This window comes from Erinaceus europaeus, chromosome 9 (genome assembly GCF_950295315.1).
Source record: "Erinaceus europaeus chromosome 9, mEriEur2.1, whole genome shotgun sequence".
NCBI lineage: Eukaryota > Metazoa > Chordata > Mammalia > Eulipotyphla > Erinaceidae > Erinaceus > Erinaceus europaeus.
Window position 1 is genome coordinate 34,934,397 of NC_080170.1, and position 24,349 is coordinate 34,958,745.

At 38.6% G+C, this 24,349-nt stretch overlaps 1 protein-coding gene across 4 annotated transcripts in view; it reads right to left on the reverse strand.

Moving 5' to 3' along the window:
• Positions 1–24,349, reverse strand: part of MME (membrane metalloendopeptidase) — a 120,630-nt gene that overhangs the window by 59,687 nt on the left and 36,594 nt on the right. For all 4 annotated transcript variants that reach the window (XM_016187257.2, XM_007521087.3, XM_016187258.2 and 1 more), the window contains exons 4-10: positions 19,760–19,921; positions 18,724–18,804; positions 18,484–18,579; positions 18,248–18,366; positions 16,569–16,634; positions 2,640–2,774; positions 1,275–1,376 (exon numbers count right to left, since the gene is read on the reverse strand). In XM_016187257.2, coding sequence (XP_016042743.1) covers positions 1,275–1,376; positions 2,640–2,774; positions 16,569–16,634; positions 18,248–18,366; positions 18,484–18,579; positions 18,724–18,804; positions 19,760–19,921 — 761 coding nt within the window. The remainder of the gene's footprint in view (positions 1–1,274; positions 1,377–2,639; positions 2,775–16,568; positions 16,635–18,247; positions 18,367–18,483; positions 18,580–18,723; positions 18,805–19,759; positions 19,922–24,349) is intronic.

Sequence of the window (24,349 nt, forward strand, 5' to 3'; positions counted from 1 at the left end):
AATAAATAAAATATTTTAAAATATAAGGAAGTCGGACGGTAGTGCAGCAGGTTAAGTGCACGTGGTGTGAAGTGTACAAGGACTGGCTTAAGGATCCTGGTTCAAGCCCCCAGCTCCCCACCTGCAGGGGAGTTGCTTCACAGGCAGTGAAGCAGGTCTACAGGGGTCTATCTTTCTCTCCCCCTCTGTCTTCCTCTCCTGTCTCCATTTCTCTTTATCCTATATAACAATGACAATATCAATAACAGCAATAATAACTACAACAACAATAAAAAACAAGGGCAACAAAAAGGGAAAACAAATAAGTAAATACAAAAAAATTCTTTTAAAGTAAAAAAAAAATTTTTAACCTTTGACCAGGGAGATATCATAATAGTTTTTATGCCTGGGGCTCACTTCAAGTGATGAGGCTCAAAGCCTGGCCCCACATAAGCTAGAGCTGAGCAGTGCTCTGGTCTATCTGTCTCTGTCTCTATCTCTCTCCCTCTCTCTCATCAAAATAAATAGTTTAAGTATATGTTCTTTATAAAAAAAAATAAAAATAGCCTTAGGCAATAAATTCATAATCCAACAAGTTATATCTTTTAAAAGTCCTTGTTTATTGTAATTAAGTGTCAAAGAAAATTTATCATTGAATGTGGTACTTTACAGAATTTTCTTTGAATGTTGCCTCATTTCTTGATTGCTTTTCTCAATTAATACACAAGAATAATCTGATAGTTCCCAAAAGAGATGATTAGTATGAGTTAATAAATTACAGTGAAGTAAAAAAATGTAAATTACTGCATCTAAGTGGAATCTATGAGACAGATTTTCTTCTGATTTCTTGTGTCCTATTTCCTTGTTACAGCTCATAACCTTGATGAGTACATGCAAGTTCTAGGAATAAATTATCCTTTCTTAGAAAAAGAAAGCCCTATAGAGCTGTTGTGATTACTATTTGACGGTCCAAGACCAATGGCTTCAGCATGTTCTTAAGAGGCTTTTAGTCTAAGGTTTTCCAAACCCTTTTTCTACAATAATTTCTAGTATTACTGTATAGCCATCTTGAAAGGAATTTTACCTCTATAAATCACTCTAAATATAAACCTTAAGATTTCACATAGCTTTTATGTTTAGGTCTTGTAGGAAAGTATGATGGTTGGTGTCACCTACATTTATTCTGAAGTTTAAATTTACCTCAATAAAGAAAAAAATTAGATCTTTAATAAGCTATATTTAAAATTATAACTTCAGAAATGACATAGAAAGAGTATATAAAATATGACACTTACCTTCCCATTGATATCCAGTGAAAAGTTACCTTGGATCTGAGCTAATGTCATTTTTTTATAAAGAAGCATTGGGTCATTTCGATCTTCAGGTTTAGTTGTGGCCTATGGATTTAATTTTAGATCGTTTAGAATTAAGAATTCCTTACAAAAAATGTAACTGTGCATGAAGAGAAAATATAAGCAGTGGCATGACATGCTGACTGAGGAAAGCAGGTTGCTCTTTGCAGGGAGAGAGAGAAGGCTCTGTGACTCCTAGATGGAGTCTGCTCCCGGGGTCAGCCAACAAGCTGGGTGCTGCTAAGACAGAATTCTATAGAGCCTGTCCTGGGACATCAGACAAGAAAGGCCCAACTCAAGATTCTGGGGATTCCTCTGGAAACTAGAGAAAGTTCAGGTAACATCCTTGGCTTTGCTACTGAATTCCTCCTCCTCTCCCCAGTTCCCTGAACTTGAGTTGTGCTTTTTTTGTTTTGTTTTTTAGAAAGAGACAGAGAGGCAAAGAGACAGAGAGACTACAGTAATGAAGCTTCCTTCCATGCAGTTGAGGGTGGGGTGAAGCAATGCTATTTTGCCTGTCCTGCGCTCAGAATCTAAAAGCACTGTTCAGTGACCATACAGAATCCTGTGGCCATGTCCAGGGGTTAAACTTCTTAGTAAAGAGAGCAAACCCCTGTGGTTCCCTCAAACTTTTTTTTTATTATTATCATTTTTTAATATTTATTTATTCCCTTTTCTTGCTCTTGAAGTTATTATTGTTATTGATGTCGTCGTTGTTGGATAGGACAGAGAGAAATGGAGAGAGGAAGGGAAGACAAAGAGGGGGAGCCAAAGACAGACACCTACAGACTTGCTTCACCGCCTGTGAAGCGACTCCCCTGCAGGTGGGGAGCCGGGGGCTCGAACCGGGATCCTTCCGCCGGTCCTTGTGCTTTGCACCACCTGCGCTTAACCCGTTGCGCTGCCGCCTGACTTCCTCAAACTTGGTTTTAAAGTAAAACTAAACTTAGCAAAACTAAGACAGGTGTGCTGAGTAATTATCCATCCACTGAGACCTGAGTGTCAAGGGCATTGCAACAACAGTCCGACTGTAAATAGTGAGGATTTCCATGTAGTTCACTTATAAAAGATAATGAAGTGTATCTTCTTTAATATGTGTTAAACTTAACAACTGTCTCCTGGATGTCAGGTATCCAGTTGACTATAAAATTCTACTCTTTCAATGGTCCTCTTTGAAGTGAATCATCCATCATGGAGCTACGTTGCTTAGATAGCTACACTGCTATCCCCTTAAAATAACAGACAGGGGAGAGGATTAAAAACAAAACGGTTAGTATTATTCACTGTATCAAAGAAAATGTGTTTTACATTAGCGATTTCTTTTTCCAGCTCCATAGCTTTAGTCATTTCCAAGAAAATCTGGGTTTCATTGATGTCTAGTTTTCTCTCTTGACGAATCAATTTGGCCACAGAAATCATAAAATCCAAATATGCGTTGCAAGCCTGTAAGAAATAAGTTAACAGTAAATTGCTGGGTAACCTCCTAAATATGCATCAAGGTACCTTAACTTAAAATTAGTCTTTGAATTTATTATTAACATTTGCTAACATTTAAAACATAATGAAATAGAAGTCCTTCCCTAAACTGTGAGAGAAATGACCTGTGCAGATTCTCATAAATGAATGTGTCTTTCAATTAGAGTAGAAACAAGAAAGGGCTATTGTGAAGGTACTAAGTAATTTATAGTCATTTGGCTAGAGAAACTTTGTGATTTTCCATTCTTTGGCAAGTTACTTTATATGGCTTTAATAATAATGCAATTACAAATCACTTTGTAAGAAATTACCTAGTATTTTAACAATAACAAACTTCTTTGTCAAAATAATTTGTTTTTAACATTTATTTATTTATTTATTTATTTATTTATTTATTTTTACCAGATTACTGCTCAGCTCTGGCTTATGGCTGTAAGGGAAACTGTACCTTGAATTTTGGAGCCTCGGATGTGAGTCTCTTTGCACAGCCATTATGCTATCTACCCCCACCCACCAAATTCATTTTTCTCAGATTTTCTTTGTATATTTTCAACTATCCATTAACAGATGGCCACAAACTCATATAATATTATTAGAACCTGTTTTATTTATGAATTATTTATTTATGTATTGAACAGAGACAGCCAGAAATTGAAAGGGTAAGAAAGAGAGATAGACACCTGCAGCCCTGCTTCACCACTTACAAAGCTTTCACCCGGCAGGAAGGGACTGGGGGCTCAAACTTGGGCCCTTGCACATTGTAACTTGTGCGCTCAACCAGGTGCACCACCACCGGCCCCTATCAGAACCTCTCTCTATCTTTCTCCTCTGGCCAAACAACTTCCTTATGAGACTGTGCTCTCATGACTTCTCCCAACAGAATCTTGTGGGTTTTTGTTAATTCCATAGCTCCTTCCCAAGATATAAATAAGTCCTACTCTAAGATATAACAGATGTAGATTACCAGCTATTTTCTACAAATTCAAATGCTTTCTATGTAACCTTTATACACATTTTAAAATCTGTGAATGTATGCAGTAAGTTAGTTGTATCACTGATCTGTCAGATACATAAATGCCTTATCCAAGTTCAGAGTAGCGCCAACACCAGAAAACTATATAATCATTATTATTTCTCAGCATTTAAAATAAATTATGATATTATCTCATGAAAACATACTAAAGAGAAATTCCAGGATTCGACTTCCGGAGGCGGAGCTACGAGCAGCAGATCGCTTTCTCTCCTCTCCTCTCCTCTCCTCTCCTCTCCTCTCCTCTCCTCTCCTCTCCTCTCCTCTCCTCTCCTCTCCTCTCCTCTCCTCTCCTCTCCTCTCCCGGATCAACTAGGAATACCAAAGGAGACCATCCGGACCGAAACAAGACAGGACTAGAATGACCACAGAAACCCAGTAAATCACCCGTGAGTACAAACACGCGTGGCTGGTGACAGAGAGGAGAGAGGGGCCTAAGGAGAGATTAAGTGACTGCTAACAGTTCGACAGTTTGTCAGTGGAGACACCACCTCCAGTCTGCTCCACCAACAAGGGGACAGCTGAAGGGAGGAAAGGACTCCCCAGAGACTCACCAAGTACAACTCTGAGTCTCCATTGCTACTACCCTCAGAATCTGGAGCAGCAACAGGGAGGGCACAAAGATGTAACCGGGAAACTCAGGAGAAGACCTATACCTCGGTGGCATAGCTGAAGGGCTGTGAAAGTCTCTTTGCATAACCACTGGATTATCTCTGCCACACCCTGCTTTATCTCTTGGTCAGGAGTCATTGATTAAGCCAAGAAGCCTATTGATAGTTTAAAAGCCCTCAGGCTACCATAGCCTACAGGGGAAAAAAAAAAAGGCTTTTACACCACTGAACTCCAACTCAGGGATTGAAAAAACTGTTAACTTACATAAAATGGTTAAAACAACAAGAAAAAATAATGGAGACTCGAACCAGGACAAGAGTCCAGCTAAAAGTCCTCCAGAGGGCGAAGCACAAAACAACGAGTTCAACATCCAAACATTAGCTAAGGAAATAATAACAGGAGTGAGTAAAGAATTTGAAAAAATTGTAATCAGAACTGCAGGAACAACAAATGAGAATATGGAAGAAAATTCTAATAATCGCATGGTTATTAGAGAGCTGAAAGCTGAAATTGCTGAGCTAAGAAGGCAACTAGCTGAACAAGCTAAAACAGTATCAGAGCAGGGCAACAAAATAGATGAACTCCAGAAAGCAGTAGAGGGCAGAGAGAATAGAATCAATGAGGCTGAAGACAGAATTAGCAAGATTGAGGATGAATTAGAGACAACTAAAAAAGAAGTAAGAGATCTCAAAAAGAGATTAAGAGATGCTGAAAACAACAACAGAGTCCTATGGGATGACTTCAAAAGAAACAATATACGCATTATTGGCTTACCAGAGGAAGAAAGAGAAGGGGAGGAAGAAAGCGTTCTCCAGGCCATAATAGCTGAAAATTTCTCTAGTCTAGACAACACCAAAGACATAAAGATTCAAGAAGCCCAGAGGGTCCCAAACAGAATTAACCCAGACCTAAAGACACCAAGACATGTCATACTTAGATTGGAAAGGAATAAGGATAAAGAAAGGATCCTCAAGGCTGCAAGAGAAAAACAAAGAGTCACCTACAAAGGAAAACCCATAAGATTAGCAGCAGACTTCTCCATACAAACACTACAGGCCAGAAGAGAATGGCAAGATATCTATCGAGTGCTCAATGAGAAAGGCTTTCAGCCAAGAATACTATATCCTGCTAGATTGTCATTCAGACTAGATGGAAGCATCAAAACCTTCTCAGACAAGCAACAGTTGAAGGAAGCAACCATCACCAAGCCTGCCTTGAAAGAAGTTCTGAAAGGTTTCCTATAAACAACCAGACCACCACAAATAGAACATATATCAAAACACTCTAAAACTCTACAAGAATGGCATTAAAATATCTTCAATCTTTGATATCAATAAATGTGAATGGCCTGAATTCACCTATTAAAAGACACAGAGTAGGAAGATGGATCAGAAAACACAACCCAACAATATGTTGTCTACAGGAAACTCACCTAACGCAACAAGACAAACACAGACTTAAAGTGAAAGGATGGAAAACTATCATTCAAGCCAATGGCCCACAAAAAAGGGCAGGAACAGCTATTCTCATAGCTGACATGATAGACTTTAAAATAGATAAGATTTAAAAAGATAGGAATGGACACTACTTAATGCTCAGAGGATCAGTCAATCAAGAGGACTTAACAATTATTAATATCTATGCACCCAATGAGAAGCCATCTAAATACATCAAACTTCTACTGAAAGAGCTACAGCAATATATTAACAGTAACACAATCATAGTAGGGGACTTCAACACCCCACTATCTCAACTTGACAGATCATCCAGGAAGAAAATCAGTAAAGACATAAGGGAGCTAAATGAAGAGATAGATAAACTAGAACTATTGGACATTTTCAGAGTCATTCATCCCAAGAAACTGGAATACACATTTTACTCAAATCCACAGGGATCATTCTCAAGGATAGACCATATGTTAGGCCACAAAGACAGCATCAGCCTATTCAAGAGCATTGAAATCATCCCAAGCATCTTCTCAGACCACAGTGGAATTAAACTAACACTTAACAATCAACAAAAGATTAGTAACAGTCCCAAAATGTGGAAGCTCAACAGTACACTTCTTAACAACTTCTGGGTCAAAGAGGAAATCAAGGAAGAAATCAAAATGTTTCGAGAGTTCAATGAAAATGAAGACACAAGCTATCAAAATATTTGGGACACAGCTAAAGCAGTCCTAAGAGGGAAGTTCATAGCTATACAAGCACACATTAGGAAACAAGAAAAGGCACAAATAAACAGCCTGATTGCACATCTTAAAGACCTAGAAGAAGAACAACAAAGGAACCCTAAAGCAACCAGAAGGACAGAAATTACTAAAGTTAGGGCAGAAATAAATAACATTGAGAATAGGAAAACCATACAAAAGATCAATGAAAGTAAATGTTGGTTCTTCGAAAGAGTAAACAAAATCGACAAACCTTTAGCCAGACTCACAAAACAAAAAAGGGAGAAGACCCAAATAAATCGGATAGTAAATGAAAGAGGAGATATCACAACAGACACTGCAGAAATTCAACATATCATGCGAGGCTTCTATGAACAACTATATGCCACCAAGTTAAAGAACCTGGAAGAAATGAATGATTTCCTAGTTACCTACCAACTTCCAAAACTAAGTAAAGAGGAAGTGGACAACATGAACAGGCCCATCACAGCTAATGAAATTGAAACAGTTATCAAAAATCTTCCCAAAAATAAAAGTCCTGGACCAGATGGTTTCACAAATGAATTCTACAAAACTTTCAAAGAAGAACTAATACCTCTACTTTTAAAAGTCTTCCAGAAGATTGAAGACACTGGAATACTCCCTGCCAGCTTCTATGAAGCCAACATCACCCTGATACCAAAAGCAGACAGGGACACAACCAAAAAAGAAAACTACAGACCAATATCTCTGATGAACATAGATGCGAAAATATTGAACAAAATTCTAGCCAACCGGATACAGCAGTATATCAAAAAGATTGTTCATCATGACCAAGTGGGGTTTATCCCAGGCATGCAAGGTTGGTTTAATATACGTAAATCAATCAATGTGATCCACCACATCAACAAAAGTAAGACCAAAAACCACATGGTCATATCAATAGATGCAGAGAAAGCCTTTGACAAAATACAACATCCCTTTATGATCAAAACACTACAAAAAATAGGAATAGATGGAAAATTCCTGAAGATAGTGGAGTCTATATATAGCAAACCTACAGCCAACATCATACTCAATGGTGAAAAACTGGAAGCATTCCCCCTCAGATCAGGTACTAGACAGGGCTGCCCACTATCACCATTACTATTCAACATAGTGTTGGAAGTTCTTGCTATAGCAATCAGGCAGGAGCAAGGAATTAAAGGAATACAGATCGGAAGAGAAGAAGTCAAACTCTCCTTATTTGCAGATGACATGATAGTATACATGGAAAAACCTAAGGAATCTAGCAAGAAGCTTTTGGAAATCATCAGGCAATACAGTAATGTGTCAGGCTATAAAATTAACATTCAAAAGTCAGTGGCATTCCTCTATGCAAACACTAAGTTAGAAGAAATTGAAATCCAGAAATCAGTTCCTTTTTCTATAGCAACAAAAACAATAAAATATCTAGGAAGAAACCTAACCAAAGAAGTGAAAGACTTGTATACTGAAAATTATGAGTCACTACTCAAAGAAATTGAAAAAGACACAAAGAAGTGGAAAGATATTCCATGCTCATGGGTTGGAAGAATTAACATCATCAAAATGAATATATTGCCCAGAGCCATCTACAAATTTAATGCTATCCCCATCAAGATCCCAAGCACATTTTTTAGGAGAATAGAACAAATGCTACAAATGTTTATCTGGAACCAGAAAAGACCTAGAATTGCCAAAACAATCTTGAGAAAAAAGAACAGAACCGGAGGCATCACACTGCCAGATCTCAAACTATATTATAGGGCCATTGTCATCAAAACTGCTTGGTACTGGAACATGAACAGACACACTGACCAGTGGAATAGAATTGAGAGCCCAGAAATGAGGCCCCACACCTATGGACATCTAATCTTTGACAAAGGGGCTCAGACTATTACATGGGGAAAGCAGAGTCTCTTCAACAAATGGTGTTGGAAACAATGGGTTGAAACATGCAGAAGAATGAAGCTGAATCACTGTATTTCACCAAATACAAAAGTAAATTCCAAGTGGATCAAGGACTTGGATGTTAGACCAGAAACTATCAGATACTTAGAGGAAAATATTGGAAGAACTTTTTTCCGCATAAATTTTAAAGACATTTTCAATGAAACGAATCCAATTACAAGGAAGACTAAGGCAAGTATAAACCTATGGGACTACATCAAATTAAAAAGCTTCTTCACAGCAAAAGAAACCACTACCCAAATCAAGAGACCCCTCACAGAATGGGAGAAGATCTTTACATGCCATACATCAGATAAGAGTTTAATAACCAACATATATAAAGAGCTTACCAGACTCAACAACAAGACAACAAATAACCCCATCCAAAAATGGGGGGAGGAATTGGACAGAATATTCACCACAGAAGAGATCCAAAAGTCTGAGAAACACATGAAAAAATGCTCCAAGTCTCTGATTGTCAGAGAAATGCAAATCAAGACAACAATGAGATATCACTTCACTCCTGTGAGAATGTCACACATCAGAAAAGGTAACAGCAGCAAATGCTGGAGAGGATGTGGGGTCAAAGGAACCCTCCTGCACTGCTGGTGGGAATGTCAATTGGTCCAACCTCTGTGGAGAACAGTCTGGAGAACTCTCAGAAGGCTAGAAATGGACCTACCCTATGACCCTGCAATTCCCCTCCTGGGGATATATCCTAAGGAACCCAACACATCCATCCAAAAAGATCTGTGTACACATATGTTCTTGGCAGCACAATTTGTAATAGCCAAAACCTGGAAGCAACCCAGGTGTCCAACAGCAGATGAGTGGCCGAGCAAGTTGTGGTATATATACACAATGGAATACTACTCAGCTGTAAAAAATGGTGACTTCACCGTTTTCAGCCGATCTTGGATGGACCTTGAAATAAATCATGTTGAGTGAAATAAGTCAGAAACAGAAGGATGAATATGGGATGATCTCACTCTCAGGCCGAAGTTGAAAAACAAGATTAGAAAAGAAAACACAAGTCGAACCTGAAATGGAATTGGAGTATTACACCAAAGTAAAAGACTCTGGGTTGGGTGGGTGGGTGGGGAGAATACAGGTCCATGAAAAATGATGAATGAAATAGTGGGGGTTGTATTGCTAAATGGGAATCTGGGGAATGTTATGCATGTAAAAAAAAAAAAAAAAAAGAAGTAGAAACGCAAAGCAGAAATTGACTGAGTTTGGAGTATGGCACCAAAGTAAGAAAGCAGAAGTATACTAGAGTTAGCAGTGAGTACCTCCCTAATACTTCCTCTCCACTTTTCCAAGCTTTGGGTCCATGATTGCTCAACAATTTGTTTGGCTTTGTATGTTAACTCTCTTTTCAGTCACCAGGTTCCAGGTGTCATCAGGATGCCGGCCAGACTTCCCTGGATTGAAGACACCACCAATGTGTCCTGGAGCTCAGCTTCCCCAGAGACCCATCCTACTAGGGAAAGACAGAGGCAGACTGGGAGTATGGACCGACCAGTCAACGCCCATGTTCAGCGAGGAAGCAATTACAGAAGCCAGACCTTCTACCTTCTGCAACCCTCAATGACCCTGGGTCCATGCTCCCAGAGGGATAGAGAATGGGAAAGCTATCGGGGGAGGGGGTGGGATATGGAGATTGGGCAGTGGGAATTGTGTGGAGTTGTACCCCTCCTACCCTATGGTTTCGTTAATTAATCTTTTCTTAAATAAAAATAAATAAAAAAAAAAAGAATCCCAAATGGAAAAAAATAAAAAAAAAGAAATTCCAGCACCAATTTGACTGTACCAGACAGCCAGGACTAGTAAAGTCACAGCATGCAGGCATGGAATCAAGGGTGCTTCCATGTTGTTAAGACTTGTAATAAACACAAAGAAAGGCTGTGCTAAAAACTCTCCTGATTTCAAGAGGACTGGATATCCCTACTAAATGATCATAGGCAAAAGGGCATGCTTATATTCTCTATGATTTTACAGGCATTGTATTGAACATAAAACTAGAAGGGAGGTTCCCCAGAGCCCTATCCCACTAGAGAAAGATAGAAGGCAGACTGGGAGTTATGGATCAACCTGTGAACACCCATGTCCAGTGGAGAAGCAGTCACAGAGGCTAGACCTCCTACCATCTGCAGCCCATAAAGATCTGTGGTCCATATTTTCAGAAGGATAAAGAATAGGGAGGCTTTTAATAAAGGGGATGGGATTTGGAACTCTGGTGGTGAGAACTGAATGGTATTGTACCTCCCCCTCCCCCCTTATCCAACAACCTTACTGACCATTACTAAATCACTAAAAAAAAAAAAAAAAAACTTGGAGGTGAATAAATTTCCTCAAGCAACAACCTAAGCAAAATATACCAAGGTAATATCAATTTGAAAATGAAGAGGACAAATCTAAGTAAGGCTGAGATACTGGCATGCTGTGACCTTTCTAAATGCTAAGCAAATGATTCCTGGGGCAGATGCTGTTGATTTTTCAGGATACCCGCAATGCTGTGCTGTCTTATCTAGCATCTCTAGTTAGTCTCACTATCCATGGATCTGACCCTCAATAAAACAATCTATTTTTCAGCTGTGAATCTATATTTAAAACTTAATCACTAAGGTAACAGAAATAAGAGAATGTTTTTATGTATGGTCTTGACATTTCCATTCTTTTCCTATTAAAAAAAGTCATCAGCATTCTTGTCTCACTTTGAAAGAAGCAAGTATGTCTGAGTTCATTCCTCATGGACCAAACTATTTCAAAAGATAAGCAGACAATGTTTTGAATTAACTTTATTTCAGAATGTATAAATTCAGCTGCACTCAGCAGGGAATTAGTTCTATGAAGGAAATGTCATTTAAATGTTTCAGTATCAACATAGACACATTGTCCAGTGGAATAGAACTTAAAGTACAGAAATAAGCCCCCATACCTATGGACATCTACTCTCTGACAAAGGTACCCAGAATATTAAATGGAGAAAAAAGAGTCTCTTCAACAAATGATGTTGGAAAAAATTGGGTTGAAATATGCAGAAGAATGAAGCTGAACCACTATATTTCACCACACACAGAAGTAAACTCCAAATGGATCAAGGACCTGGATGTTAGACCAGAAACTATCAAATACTTGGAGGAAAATATTGGCGAAACTCTTTTCCACATAAATTTTAAAGGCATCTTCAATTATATTAATCCAATTACAAAGAAGACTAAAATAAAATAAACCAATGGGACTATATCAAATTAAAAAGCATCTGCACACAAAGCACAAGGACCGGCATAAGAACAAAGTCTGTAGTCAGTTATCATTTTTGACATTCATATGACAACCTATTTAAAGACTTATATGGTGGAAAAGCTTTTATGTAGAAAAGGACCCATCTCAATATCTACATAGTCCTTCCTTAAAAAATAAAACATCATCAATGCTAATACTTAAAACTGAGGGTTCAGAGATGGTAAGTGGTTTTAAGTGATTGGGACAAAAATCCACAAAAGCAGTTTTACTGGCCTTCAAATTATGAGACAGACTGGAGAGATAGCCCACTAGATAGAGCATAATGCCTTATAATGTGTGCAGCTCTGATTCAAGTCCCTAGCACCACATGGGACTATGGCTGCTATTGCTTCTGATGCTGTGGTGTCTTTTCCTCTCTCTGTTTCTTTCACTGTATGAATGTAAAAGCAGTCCAGAAGCAGTGAAATCACACACTTGTAACACCTGGCTCCATGAGTAAAGATAATAACAAAAAAAACGAAATGATGAGAAGATGGAAATGAGGAAGCAGAGCTACATTCTCTCATGTCCCACTTTAGATTAATGTCTGTGCTTAAGTAACCTTAGTTATTTAGAAAACATACACTGCTGTCATGTGAAAAACTAGGAACACATCGTTGGCTTTCTATTGCTTTTAGTACTTTCCTGTTTTAATTGAGAGGGTACAGAAAATGAAAAGGAACTGACAGATTTAAATTTAGAACAATAATCAGGAGAATCTGATACACATTTCTTCAAATAAAATGCTTTAAACTTCCAGAACAAAGACACTTTTTTTTATGGTATCAGGGATTGAACCCAAGGTCTCACGTATTCAAGTCATGTACTCTACCTAGTGAGCCACCTCCCCAGTCTGAAGCACTACTCTCAAGACTAAAGCAATAGGCAGGGGTTAAGTTTTACATTTTGTTCTATTCCTCCTAGACTGTGCTCCAAGACAAATCTCTGAGTCTCTGGTTTCTCACCCAGAAACTCTATAAACATACTGTTGACTCTAAACTTGACGACTTCTCTGTCATTTGATCATAAATATAGTAGTTCCTAGGCCCACAGATGCAAACTGAAGCAGAGACTGCTAAATGTCTTTGGGATGCAAGCTCACTGCTTTCTTTTTGGGAGCAGAACCTATCTCCCCATCAACCGAATTTGAATAAGACATTTGCATATTTAGACATGTTAAGATTACATCTCCCAGTGGACTGGAGAACTCTCAGAAGGCTAGAAGTGGACCTACTTTTATGACCCTACAATTCCTCTCCTGGGGATATATACTAAGGAACCAAACATACTCATTCAAAAAGACTTGTGTATACCTATGTTCATAGCACAATTTGTAATAGCCAAAATCTGGAAACAACCCAGGTGCTCAACAACAGATGAGTGGCTAAGTAAGTTGTGGTCTATATACACAATGGAATACTCAGCTGTTAAAAATGGTGAATTCTCACTCTCAGGAAGAAGTTGAAAAACAAGATCAGAAGAGAAAACACAAGTAGAACCTGAACTGGAATTGGCATATTGCACCAAAGTAAAAGACTCTGGAGTGGGAGTGGTGGGGGGTAGAATACAGGTCCAAAAAGGATGACAGAGGACCTAGTGGAGGTTGTATTGTTATATGGAAAACTGAGAAATGTTATGCCTGTACAAACTATTATATGTACTGTTGAACATAAAACATTAATTCCCCAATAAAGAAATTTTTTAAAAAAATGGTGACTTTACCTTCTTTACCCCATCTTGGATGGAGCTTGAAGATACCATGTTAAGTGAGATAAGTCAGAAACAAAAGGATGAATATGGTCTCACTCATAGGCAGAAGTTGAAAAACAAGTTCAGAAGGGAAATTAGTAAGTAGAATTTGGACTGGACTTGCTGTATTGCACCAAGTAAAAGACTCTGGGGTGGGGGGGAGGGTTCAGGTCCTGGAACACAATAGCAAAGGAGGACCTAGTGGAGGTTGTATTGTTATGTGGAAAACTGAGAAATGTTACACGTGTGCAAACTAGTGTATTTTACTATTGACTGTAAGCCATTAATCCCCCAATAAGGAAATTTAAAAAAAAAAAGATTACACGTTCCATTCCAGCCTCCCAATATTGAGTTATGGCCACATGATAATATTCCAACCGATGTCTGTAGCTTCTGTGCCGCTTAAATAAATGAAAAATGTCTACCAGTTTCTCTTTGGCCTGAAGTGTGAAAGCCAACCTAAACAGACTAGATGACTATAAAACACTGGAGGAGACTGAGATTTGAGTAACTAGGTATGAAGAGCTGTGATCCAGGCATTCTCAGGGCAAGAAGTCCCTCTTGGTAGAACTGTTTGCTTCCTTCTGGACTATCATGAGATAGAAATGAACTTGCCTCTGTTGAAGTGTTAGGAGGTGTTAGGAGGTCTCTTTATTATCAAAGCTTAGCCAAACCCAACTAATTTATTTGTTTTATTTTATTTTTTTGTTTACAGGGTTATTGCTGGGGCTTAGTGCTAGCCACGACAAATCCACTGCTCCTAGTGACTATTCTTTTTTTCTATTTGACTAGATAGGACAGAGAGAAATTGAGAGAAGAGCGGGAGATAGAGAAGGAGAAAGACATCTGCAGACCTGTTTTCCTGCTTGTGAAGCATCTCTCCTGCAGGTGGGGAGCTGGGGGCTTGAACCCGAATCCTTGTGTGGGTCCTTGCCCTTTACCTGGTGTACCACCCCACCTAGCCCCCCAGACCTAACTAAATTAAAAACTCAGGCACCAACAGAGACCAGGGAATCTATATAAATTAGTGAATCATCAAGACTTGGACTGCTCCATTCTGGGAAACAACAGTCCTCTCTATAGGGCAACCAAGGTGCAGTTCCATCCAATCGAGATGTGGGGACATAGGCTTGAGGGTTCCTTTCCTATGAACTGATCAAGAAATCTAGACTCCCAAGAACTTTAAAATCTGTTCATTTAAAAAGTATTTATATTGGTAATAACCCAAAGTGAAAACAAAACAAAAGTGCAGTTGAAATCAATGTCCTCTCTATCAGATTCAAGTCCAGGATGATCAGTTCATGACCCACCCATTCTAGAATGTGACACAGCATCAAAGTGCATACAAATACCACCACACCTTTTTAGAAAAACAATGGCAAAACAAACTACTATGCTTTATGTACAAACTGAGTGCCAGGTATACCCTGGTATCAGAAGAGCTAGGATATGAAAAGTATGTATGTTTTAGAACTGGAAAAATTTCACAAGTTTAGGACACAATCCGAAATAAGAAAAACCTCCCAGTTGTTGATGAAAATGTGGTATAATGAGCCAACATTCTTCCATTACTCTCAGCTCTGCAACAGGAAGCAGCTGGACAGCTCGTGAAGCCAATAGTTGTAACAAGACACATCCCCTTTGAACATCTGTGCTATTTATTATGACCTTCTTCTGCAGTGTAAGTTTTTTCTTCATTTCTTCAGTGACATACCTTTCAGTGACTTCACTACGCATCGTTTAAATTTAGTAATTAAACAAAATAGGGGCTGGTGAAATGGTTCAATTGGATCATGTGCTGTCTTGCCACATGCTTGACCCACACTTGAGCTTTGCCCCACCATACTGAAGAAAGCTTCAGTGCTGTGGTCTTTTTCAGTCTCTCTCTCTGCCTTTCTATTTCTATCTAATAAAAATAAAATAAAATAAAATATACAAAATACAAACTGGGCACCAACATACTTAGTTAATAATTTTAAGGACAAAGTAACTTCAGCCACAACTTCACAATAGGATCCACTAGAATTGTCAAGAGTAAACCCGACTTCTGTACCACAAAATAATTGTGAAGAAAACAGGTATACCTTCTCCCAAATATCTAGTAGTATATCATATTGTTGGTTTTGCCTGCTATTCCTGATATCAATAAGACAATCACATAACCATCATCCAGAGATAATAAGAAGTGCTCTGCACTATTCTGTGGTTCTGTGTGCATGATGCCCCTCGGCTAACCAACCCACAATAGGGTCTGAAGTGTCTACAGAGACACGTCTGAAGTCTCCTCTATGTAGGTAGTTGTCTGGAAGTCCAATCAGTAGAGCCTGGAAGAGTCCACAGAACATACTGTATATTGTTTGTCCCTGGTCCTCACTGGCCCTGCCCAAGGACATGATTAATCCGACCAATTTTCAAATGATCCAGTTGATAGGAGTATAAAAGCACTTAAAATACGGCTTTTCAGAATGAGTCATATGAGTTCAATACTAAAAACCAAAACACATACAAGAAACTCCAAGTTTCGTTGTTTGTGAAAATGCCTTCATTCTTCCTGATGGGAATATTCATTCTGCCGAAGGTCATTCACAAATATATGTGATTTTAAATAACTGTCCTTAATGAAGAATATGAAAGATTAAGCTTAAATTTTGACCCTGGACCAGGTTGTGGCACACCTGTCCTCAGTATATGTTACCATGTGTGAGGTCTTGTGTTCAAGCCCACTGTCCTCAGTGCAGAGGGGAAAGCTTCACAAGTAGTGAAGCAGTGTTATATTCTTTCTCTTCTCCTCTCTCTATCTCCCCTTCATTCTCAACTTTTTTCCCGTCTCGGTAGAATAGGTAAATAAATATTAAAAAATAAAATTTTGTCCGTAGTATTTTTCACTGTAAGTTTGCTCCAGATGATTTTTTAATTTTATATTGGTATTGTTTTGTTTCTTTGTTTTGGTTTTTTTTTTTACCTCCGTATATACTCCAGTGCATTCATAGTAGTCTCTAGAAGGCAGGCCAAGTTGAGGTTGGTCAACCTATAAAAATATACAAAGGAAATACACCATTTAATTGACATATAAAATCTGGACACACTGTATACATTCCCGTACATATAATCTGTACAAGATTCTAATGTTCTTGCTGGTTATAAGAGTAACAGTCACTGATGAATATATAATTATGAAGTGGTTTCTATACTTGCTGTGTTCAACTGATGAGTAATTAAGTAATCTAGAAGGTTGTGCTGCAGATATTTCAGGAAAGGAAACTTGAACAAAACATAGACTGATGAGGATTTTTAATGTGGAGCAAAGGGTACAAGTGGACAAAACCATGCCAGAACTGAGAACTAAGGAGCATCCAATCACACACTAACAGGATACTGCAGCTTCCTAAAGTTCTAATATGCTCCCATGGGGATATTATCTTCTACTCCCACCCTTGATTAGGATGGGAGAAAGATAAGAAGGTGGAAATCTATGGTAATTCCTGAAACTTCTAGCTAGTGGATGTCTTGTCATAGATTTTTCTGAGCTCCTCTACCTGAGAGGGATGAGTAAATGTCCTCATTTGCTTCCAGGACTGCTCTGTGCAGTGTCTCAGCAGCTGAGGTTAAAGGAGAACATTAGCTCTGCTCTGCTAAGTCTATTCTATCATCCATAACCAGAGATCTACCTGGACAAACAGACAACATGGCTTCTGGCTCCTGAATGTTGATATGAGTATGGAGACAAAGTAGGACATTCATGCATTAAAGGGAGACTCCTAGCAGCTGTGCAGAACCTAGAGCCTGGGCCAAGAACAAAGCAGTATCACTCAGAGGACCAGTGTGGAAAGAGCCAGAAGGATCTCCACAGGAAGGGACCTGTTTCTTGGGAAATGTCTGAGTGATAATACAGGCTGCTGAGATCAGAGAGCCAAAAGAGAGAATTTCAGAAGGGGTACATTGTGGGAGACAGTTGGAATCAATCTTTCATGGTTTTAAGTTAAATGACCATAAATATCTATGCAATACTGGCATTAATATGATTCTGCGGTCATCAAATTCTGGACTCCATTTTTGTTTTGTTTTGTTTCTTCACAGAAAATCAAATAAGAACTTAATAACTTTGTAACACTTCCCAAATATACCCTTTAAGAATTGATTTCATATTAGGTGTTGCCCTAGGTAAAACTAAATAGATGGCTTACATTAATGCTTTTAAATCTAATGAAGTCAGCCAGAATGGTATTTGATTCACCTCTATTGAGAAAAAGTTTATTTTTTTGTGAGAACTACGAAAATTAAGCTAAAAATATTTTTTAAATGCAGTTAGGAATCTGAGTCACTTATGTAAAGTAGACCACATTCCTGTCATGAAAACACATGGTATCAGGGATTTTTTTTTTCCCCCACAAAGGGCCTGGAATCATTCATGTTTATTTTATCATGGAATGACATCTAGTATTAAAAGGCAGATGACTGTTTAGCTCAAAGCACTAAGAAAATACTTTGGAAATTGAGGTATCAGAATATGAATTTATTGTCACCTTGCTGGTGCAGCTCCAATGAGAATATGCATCTTTGCTACCAACCAATAGCAATAATGTATGAGACGGTTTTATTACAATTTAAAGATGTCTTTGACTGTGGGTCACACAGACTTACATGAATTATATAGTTCATGGAGTTCTTATCATCAGTGCCAACAAAAATATTGATAAGGACTTTTTTCCCATACTTAGAACTCAATAGTGCCATCGATTTCTCAGCTGTCCAAGACGCACCTAAGATAATGAAGGGTAAGTGTGTTTTTAGACATTTCAGTGTATCCGTATGACATTAGGATCTGACTTTTATCTCAGATGGAAGTTGTGCTTTTTAAAGAAAGAAAGTTGCCTTACCATGTGTTTGCTCCCAGCTTTCTGTCGCTACAGGCCAATCATACAGTTCTGGCAAGAGTTTGAGCAGAGGTTCCCCACCTCTGTTATTCACAGCAGCTTTTGAAAACAGTAAAAACAAGTTCATTATGAAGTATATGCATATTCTGGAAGACTTTCAAAAAATGTTTATACAGGTAACATTTCATATAGCATCAGGCATGTGTGGCACACTCCTAGTGTGATTAAATGAAGAGCACTTACACTCATTGATGCAAGATCTGTACAATGTCTTTGCTTTCTGCACTGCTTCTATATCTTCGGTTTTGGGCTCCTGAAGAACATCTGACACAGGAAATTTAAGAAAACACATCAATAGGATTGCTCACTTGCAACAGATAATAAACACTGTCCAAATAGGCTTAGTAAAAAAAAAAAATAGTGTTTTTTTTTTGTTTTATTTACTTATTTGTATGTGTAGTCACTCCTTCCTTTTTCTAAAATTCTACAGGAGAAACCAAACCTATTATCATTTCATTATTACCAGTGCAGAATTGGGAGTGAGTTTCATCATTAGAGGAAAATCTTTTTGACTAAGACTATACTTGTGTGTGTGGATTGCAATAAGTATTGCTCTGATAAAGACAAATTATGTTCTTTGAAACTGAGATTAAAAGGAAATAGTAATACAGGGGAATTAGAATTTAATAGACGATGGTCTTGATGGTTGGGGAGTAATTATCTTTGTGTGATTGTACTGTCCATATTCACAATGAATCTAGCTGGATTGTTCCACTTGTTTCCACGCTAGAAAACAGCAAAAGTTATCCTTATATAAAGTAACTTCTAGAATAAAAGAAAACAGGATAGAGGAGAAAGTAGATTAGATATAACTCTCTATTTCCCAGAGTATCTTAGCAGGATCAAAACAGATGTGCCTATTCTAAGAAGACAACATAGGGTAAGATGGTTCTGGAGTGATGTTTAATGGTGATCATATTAATTTCTTCTTTGGGAAAATGGCATGGAGATTTTATCTACAGGGAGAATAGAACTTTCCTGTCTGCATAAAATATAATGGAAAAAAGAAAGATGAAAGGAGGTGTGTTAAGACTGGCTAACACATCTGTTTCCAGGTATACCTCCCTGAGGGCAGCTCATAGCAGCCCACACAACTTGTAGGGGTTATCAATTTCTATCTTCTGTGATGTTCCATGTAACAGCTAAGAGTTGTATCTTAAAAAAAAAAAAAAGATATATTGAGAGAAATCTTTGGTGCATGGACAGAAACGCCACTAACCTTTCAAAACGACTTCTAGTTCATCTCGTAAAATGTCAAAGTTACTGTAACGGGAACTGGTCTCAGGAATGACATTGCGTTTCAGCCAGCCCCCACAGGCATACTTGAAGAAGTCTATACAGGGCTCAACGGTGGCATCCATGTTCTGGATCAGTCGAGCAGCTGAGAGACCAAAGAGAGAACCAAGCAAAATGAAGGGAGTATTTCTTAGGTAGTTAGGAAGGGGTAAGAAGCAGCATGGGCCTGACTTCTTCCCTTCCAATCTGTATTCCTTTGATTTCTTTCTCTTGCCTGATTGCTATGGCAAGAACTTCCAATACTATGTTGAAGAGTAACGGTGACAGTGGACAGCCCTGTCTAGTCCCCGATCTGAGGGGGAATGCTTTCAGCTTCTGTCCATTGAGTATGATGTTGGCTGTAGGTTTGCTATATATAGACTCCACTATCTTGAGGAATTTCCCATCTATTCCCATTTTTTGTAGAGTTTTGAGCATGAATGGGTGTTGGATTTTGCCAAAGGCTTTCTCTGCATCTATTGAGATAATCATGTGGTTTTTGGCTTACCCTATGGTTTTGTTAATTAATGCTTTCTTAAATAAAAAAAATTTTTAAAAAAAGCAGCATGGGATTTCTCAGTAATGATCAAGTGAACTCTTGGCCACTATGAGATATTTTATACCATTGCACATAGTTTTCCTTTATTTCTTACAAACAGATTTTATTAGCTTACCATCAGTTTACAATACTGTGTATACAATTCACTGCACCTACCTACACCCACTTCCAAAGTTCCAGTACTATCACACCACCCTATCACAAAATGACTCTCTCCTCCTCTTTTTCATCCCCTCGCCATTCCTCTCTGATAACCGCCGCACTCTTCAGAGTCTATGAGTTATTTGTTGTGTGCTTTGGTTACTTGTCTCCCACATATGGATGGAATCATATGGCAATTGTCTTTCTCCTCCTGGCATATTTTGCTTAATGCAATTCCTCCAAGCTCCATCCATTTTTGTCTCCAAAGGCATCTTTTCAAATAGCCAACTGGTGATATATATATATATATATCACAATATCTTTATTTAATTATATATTGATGGATATTTAGGTTGACTCCAGCTTTTGTCTGTTGTGACTACCACCGCTAAGAACATTGGAATGCACATGCCTTGTAGAATCAGTGTTTTCTTATTATTTGTAAAAATACTTAGGAGTGGTATTGCTGGATCACAACACAGTCCTATCTTTACTTTTCTAAGGACTCTTCATGCCTTTCCCCATTCTCATCAATACATACTGTTTCCAATCATTTTGACATAAGACATTTTCAAAGGTATGAGGAAATGGCACTACTTGGCTTTGATGTGCATTTCCCTAATAATTAGATAATGATAAAATTCCTAATGATGATCCTTTTTCTTACTGAGATAATTGTCAATTCAGGTTGTGATCTGGATTTCCACTCTCTTTTCCTCTAGTATAACTGGTTGGTTTTATTCTTAAGAGATATAAGTCCTACCACCCTACATCTCCCCCTTTTTTTTTTTTTAAATAACTGAGTTTCTTACTAGTTCATATTTCAGATGGAGAACCTGGATTTCCCTTGGGCACTGTGGAAAACAAAAAGTTTTGGGGCTGGGTGATGGCACACCTGGTTGAGCGCACATGTTACAATGTGCAAGGACCTGAGTTTAAGCCCCTGGCCCCCACCTGCAGGTGTTTCTGTCTCTCTCCCTATCACCCCCTTCCCTCTTGATTTCTGGCTGCCTTTATCCAATAAATAAAAATTTTAAAAAAGTTTTCTTCTTTCTTTTTATTCTGACAATCTCACTGCATTGCCAGCTCTCTGCCCTTCTATATGCTACCGTGACTTTTTTTGTCTCCATATTATAAAGGTTGAGTAACTATTCATCGGCTTGATTATTTTAGTAAACAGTTCAATCTATAGTTATTACCTTTTGAACTTGTGATCGCTAAATTTTTACAATTCTGATCAGACATCTGATCTGCACTTGTTTATGTAGAGTCTGTTGTTATAAAATTGGCAGTCTTGGAACACTATGATGAAAATGCACATTAACTACCACTAAGTGTTTACAAAAGGCAACACACTAGCTATAGCTACAGTTGATTGGTGGATAAAATATGGATGATTACCATTCAATAGAAGAATATAGCTGACCAGACTCTCAGCACCCACTTCTACATCTGGAATAGTGAGAGGGCCTCCCATGGCCCTCCCCACTTTCTCTCTCACACAAAGCTTTGTAGTGAAAACAAAAAGATGACTGAGAATTCATCGCTATCAGGGGAATACAAGGTCTTAAACAAGCTTTGGAAAACATTTTCTAACTTCATTCAGTAATTTAAAACTTCAAACGATTGCTGGACTGTGTAGAATTTTTTTTTTCCAACTGGTAATGGTGAATCTGTTTTCCAGCTGCGCCTCATTCCCCCATATCTAACCACCTCCTGGGCACTTGGCATTCCACCTCTTCCTACTAAACTCTTTGGGTTCCTGCCAAGAACTCCCTTCTAGACTTTACACTTTGGTCTATAGCACAGTTGCTATCACAGATGCCTGGGGGTGGTGTGTGTGTGTGTGTGTGTGTGTGTGTGTGTGTGTGTGTGTGTGTGTAATATGGGTGAAACTGTATCTCTCCTATAGCAGGCTTATAGGGGTACACCTTTGTTTCTTCTCTATACTGTTTCTTTATCAAGCAAGGTGAACCCAGCTCACATCTTTATTCCGCTTTGACAAGAAGCCACCCAACCCTTCATCTTGCTAGTAGTATCTCCCTACTTTATACATTCTCCGCCTTCTCAAAGATTAAACTTTCCAGACTCCTTTTGTAGTGACTATTCCCTTGCCAAAACAAGAAGGAGAAGAGGGAGGGGGGGAAGAGGAGGAGCATGAGGAGGAGGAAGTCTTGCCCACATAAAACCACAAACTCTTTAACTTGGCCTCTGAAGTTTTAACCTTCTGCCCATCTCCTACCCTTACAGCTACTTCTCTACTTTTACACAAAGTCTGCTCTGACTGGATGGACTTGATCCATGTAGAACAAACGCCCTTGTGGTTTCCTTCCTGGGGTCTTAGCCTCTTTTTTCACGTGAGTCATCTGCCCCCTTGGGTGGCTCAGTTTTCACAGTGCTCCTGTACCTTTGACCATAAGTTTCACCATCAAGTCCTCTCTGCTAAATATCCTTTCTTTGGCACTTTCAAGGAAGTTATCCTTACAAAGTGCTACTTCTTATTTGGATCCATTTTCTCCTCAAATGTGGTTCTGGTCAAGGAGGGAATATGCTTTTCATTTATTTGTTTCTAAGCCTCTTACTGTGCCCAACCCAGACCCAGGAAAAACTCCAATGGGGAGATGTGTCAGTAACTGCACTGTAAAAAAAAAGAAAGAAAGAAAGAAAGAAAGAAAGAAAGAAAGAAAGAAAGAAACCTCAGGTAAAGATTAGAAAAGTGATCTAAAAAGGTAGAGAGAAAAATTCCTTTGTGCTCTGGAGGAAATGAAGGGCAGATGACAGAGCAGGTGAAAATTAAGAGCCTAAGTGCAGAGAGGAATGTGCAAAGATTAAAAAAAAAACAAAACTGAAAATGCTAACTAAAGGCCATCTAAGAAGCCATCTTTAGCAAATTTTAAGCAATGCTTCTTTCAAAATAATGATTAAAATTAAATAGTGGCCCAGGAAGTACTGCAGTGGACTGACTCTCAAGCATGAGGTTCCAGTTTAGTCCCTGTACTGTATGTGTCAGTGATGCTCTGGTTCTCTCTCTCTCTGGGTTGTAACACACCTGTTTAAATGCTCATGTTAGTATGTGTAAGGGCCCAGATTTAAAGCCCTGGTCCTGATCTACAGGATGGAAACTTCACAAGTGGTGAGGCAGTGCTGCAGATGTCTCTCTGTCTCTCTCCCTTTCATGCTCCCCTTCCTTCTCAATTCTCCTTGTCCCATCAAATAAAAAAAGTGAACAATATATTAAAAATTAAACTAAATATTAAATATATTAAAATTATACTAAATATGTATGTATTGTAATGTATGCAAATATTTAGGTATACATCTACTCTCTTCCCTTCTCTTAGAAAATGGATGTTACATCCTTAGATCACAAAAAGGAAACAATGCCAACTTGTTGGAGTCATGAACAAGCAATGCAGGTGTGGGTGAACATGCTAATGAAAGAATCTTAGACCTCTTTGGAAACACCACAGGAAATACCTTTAGAAGCCCCCTGAGCAAGAAAAAAGGGGGCAGGGGATCCTTTTCCTTTTAAGCTGGGTCGCTCACTTGATGATACCCAGTACAGTTAAATGACTTAAGTTTGGGCAATAAACCAAAGAGGCAGCATTCAACTATGTGTGGGGGACATGCAGAGAAGAGGGCCAGAAGAGACAATTCTGAAACCCTCTTCTGTGCCACTTTTTAAGTTTCCCTTTGACCTGAGAGAGTGTGCATGTGAGCACTGCCTCTAAGCCTGACTGTGGAATTCCAGTCACTTCAAAGAGAGTTCTCTGTCCTGATGAATATTTTGGGGCTGTGGGCCAAGGCAAGTCAGGGGCTAGCACTTTTATGCTG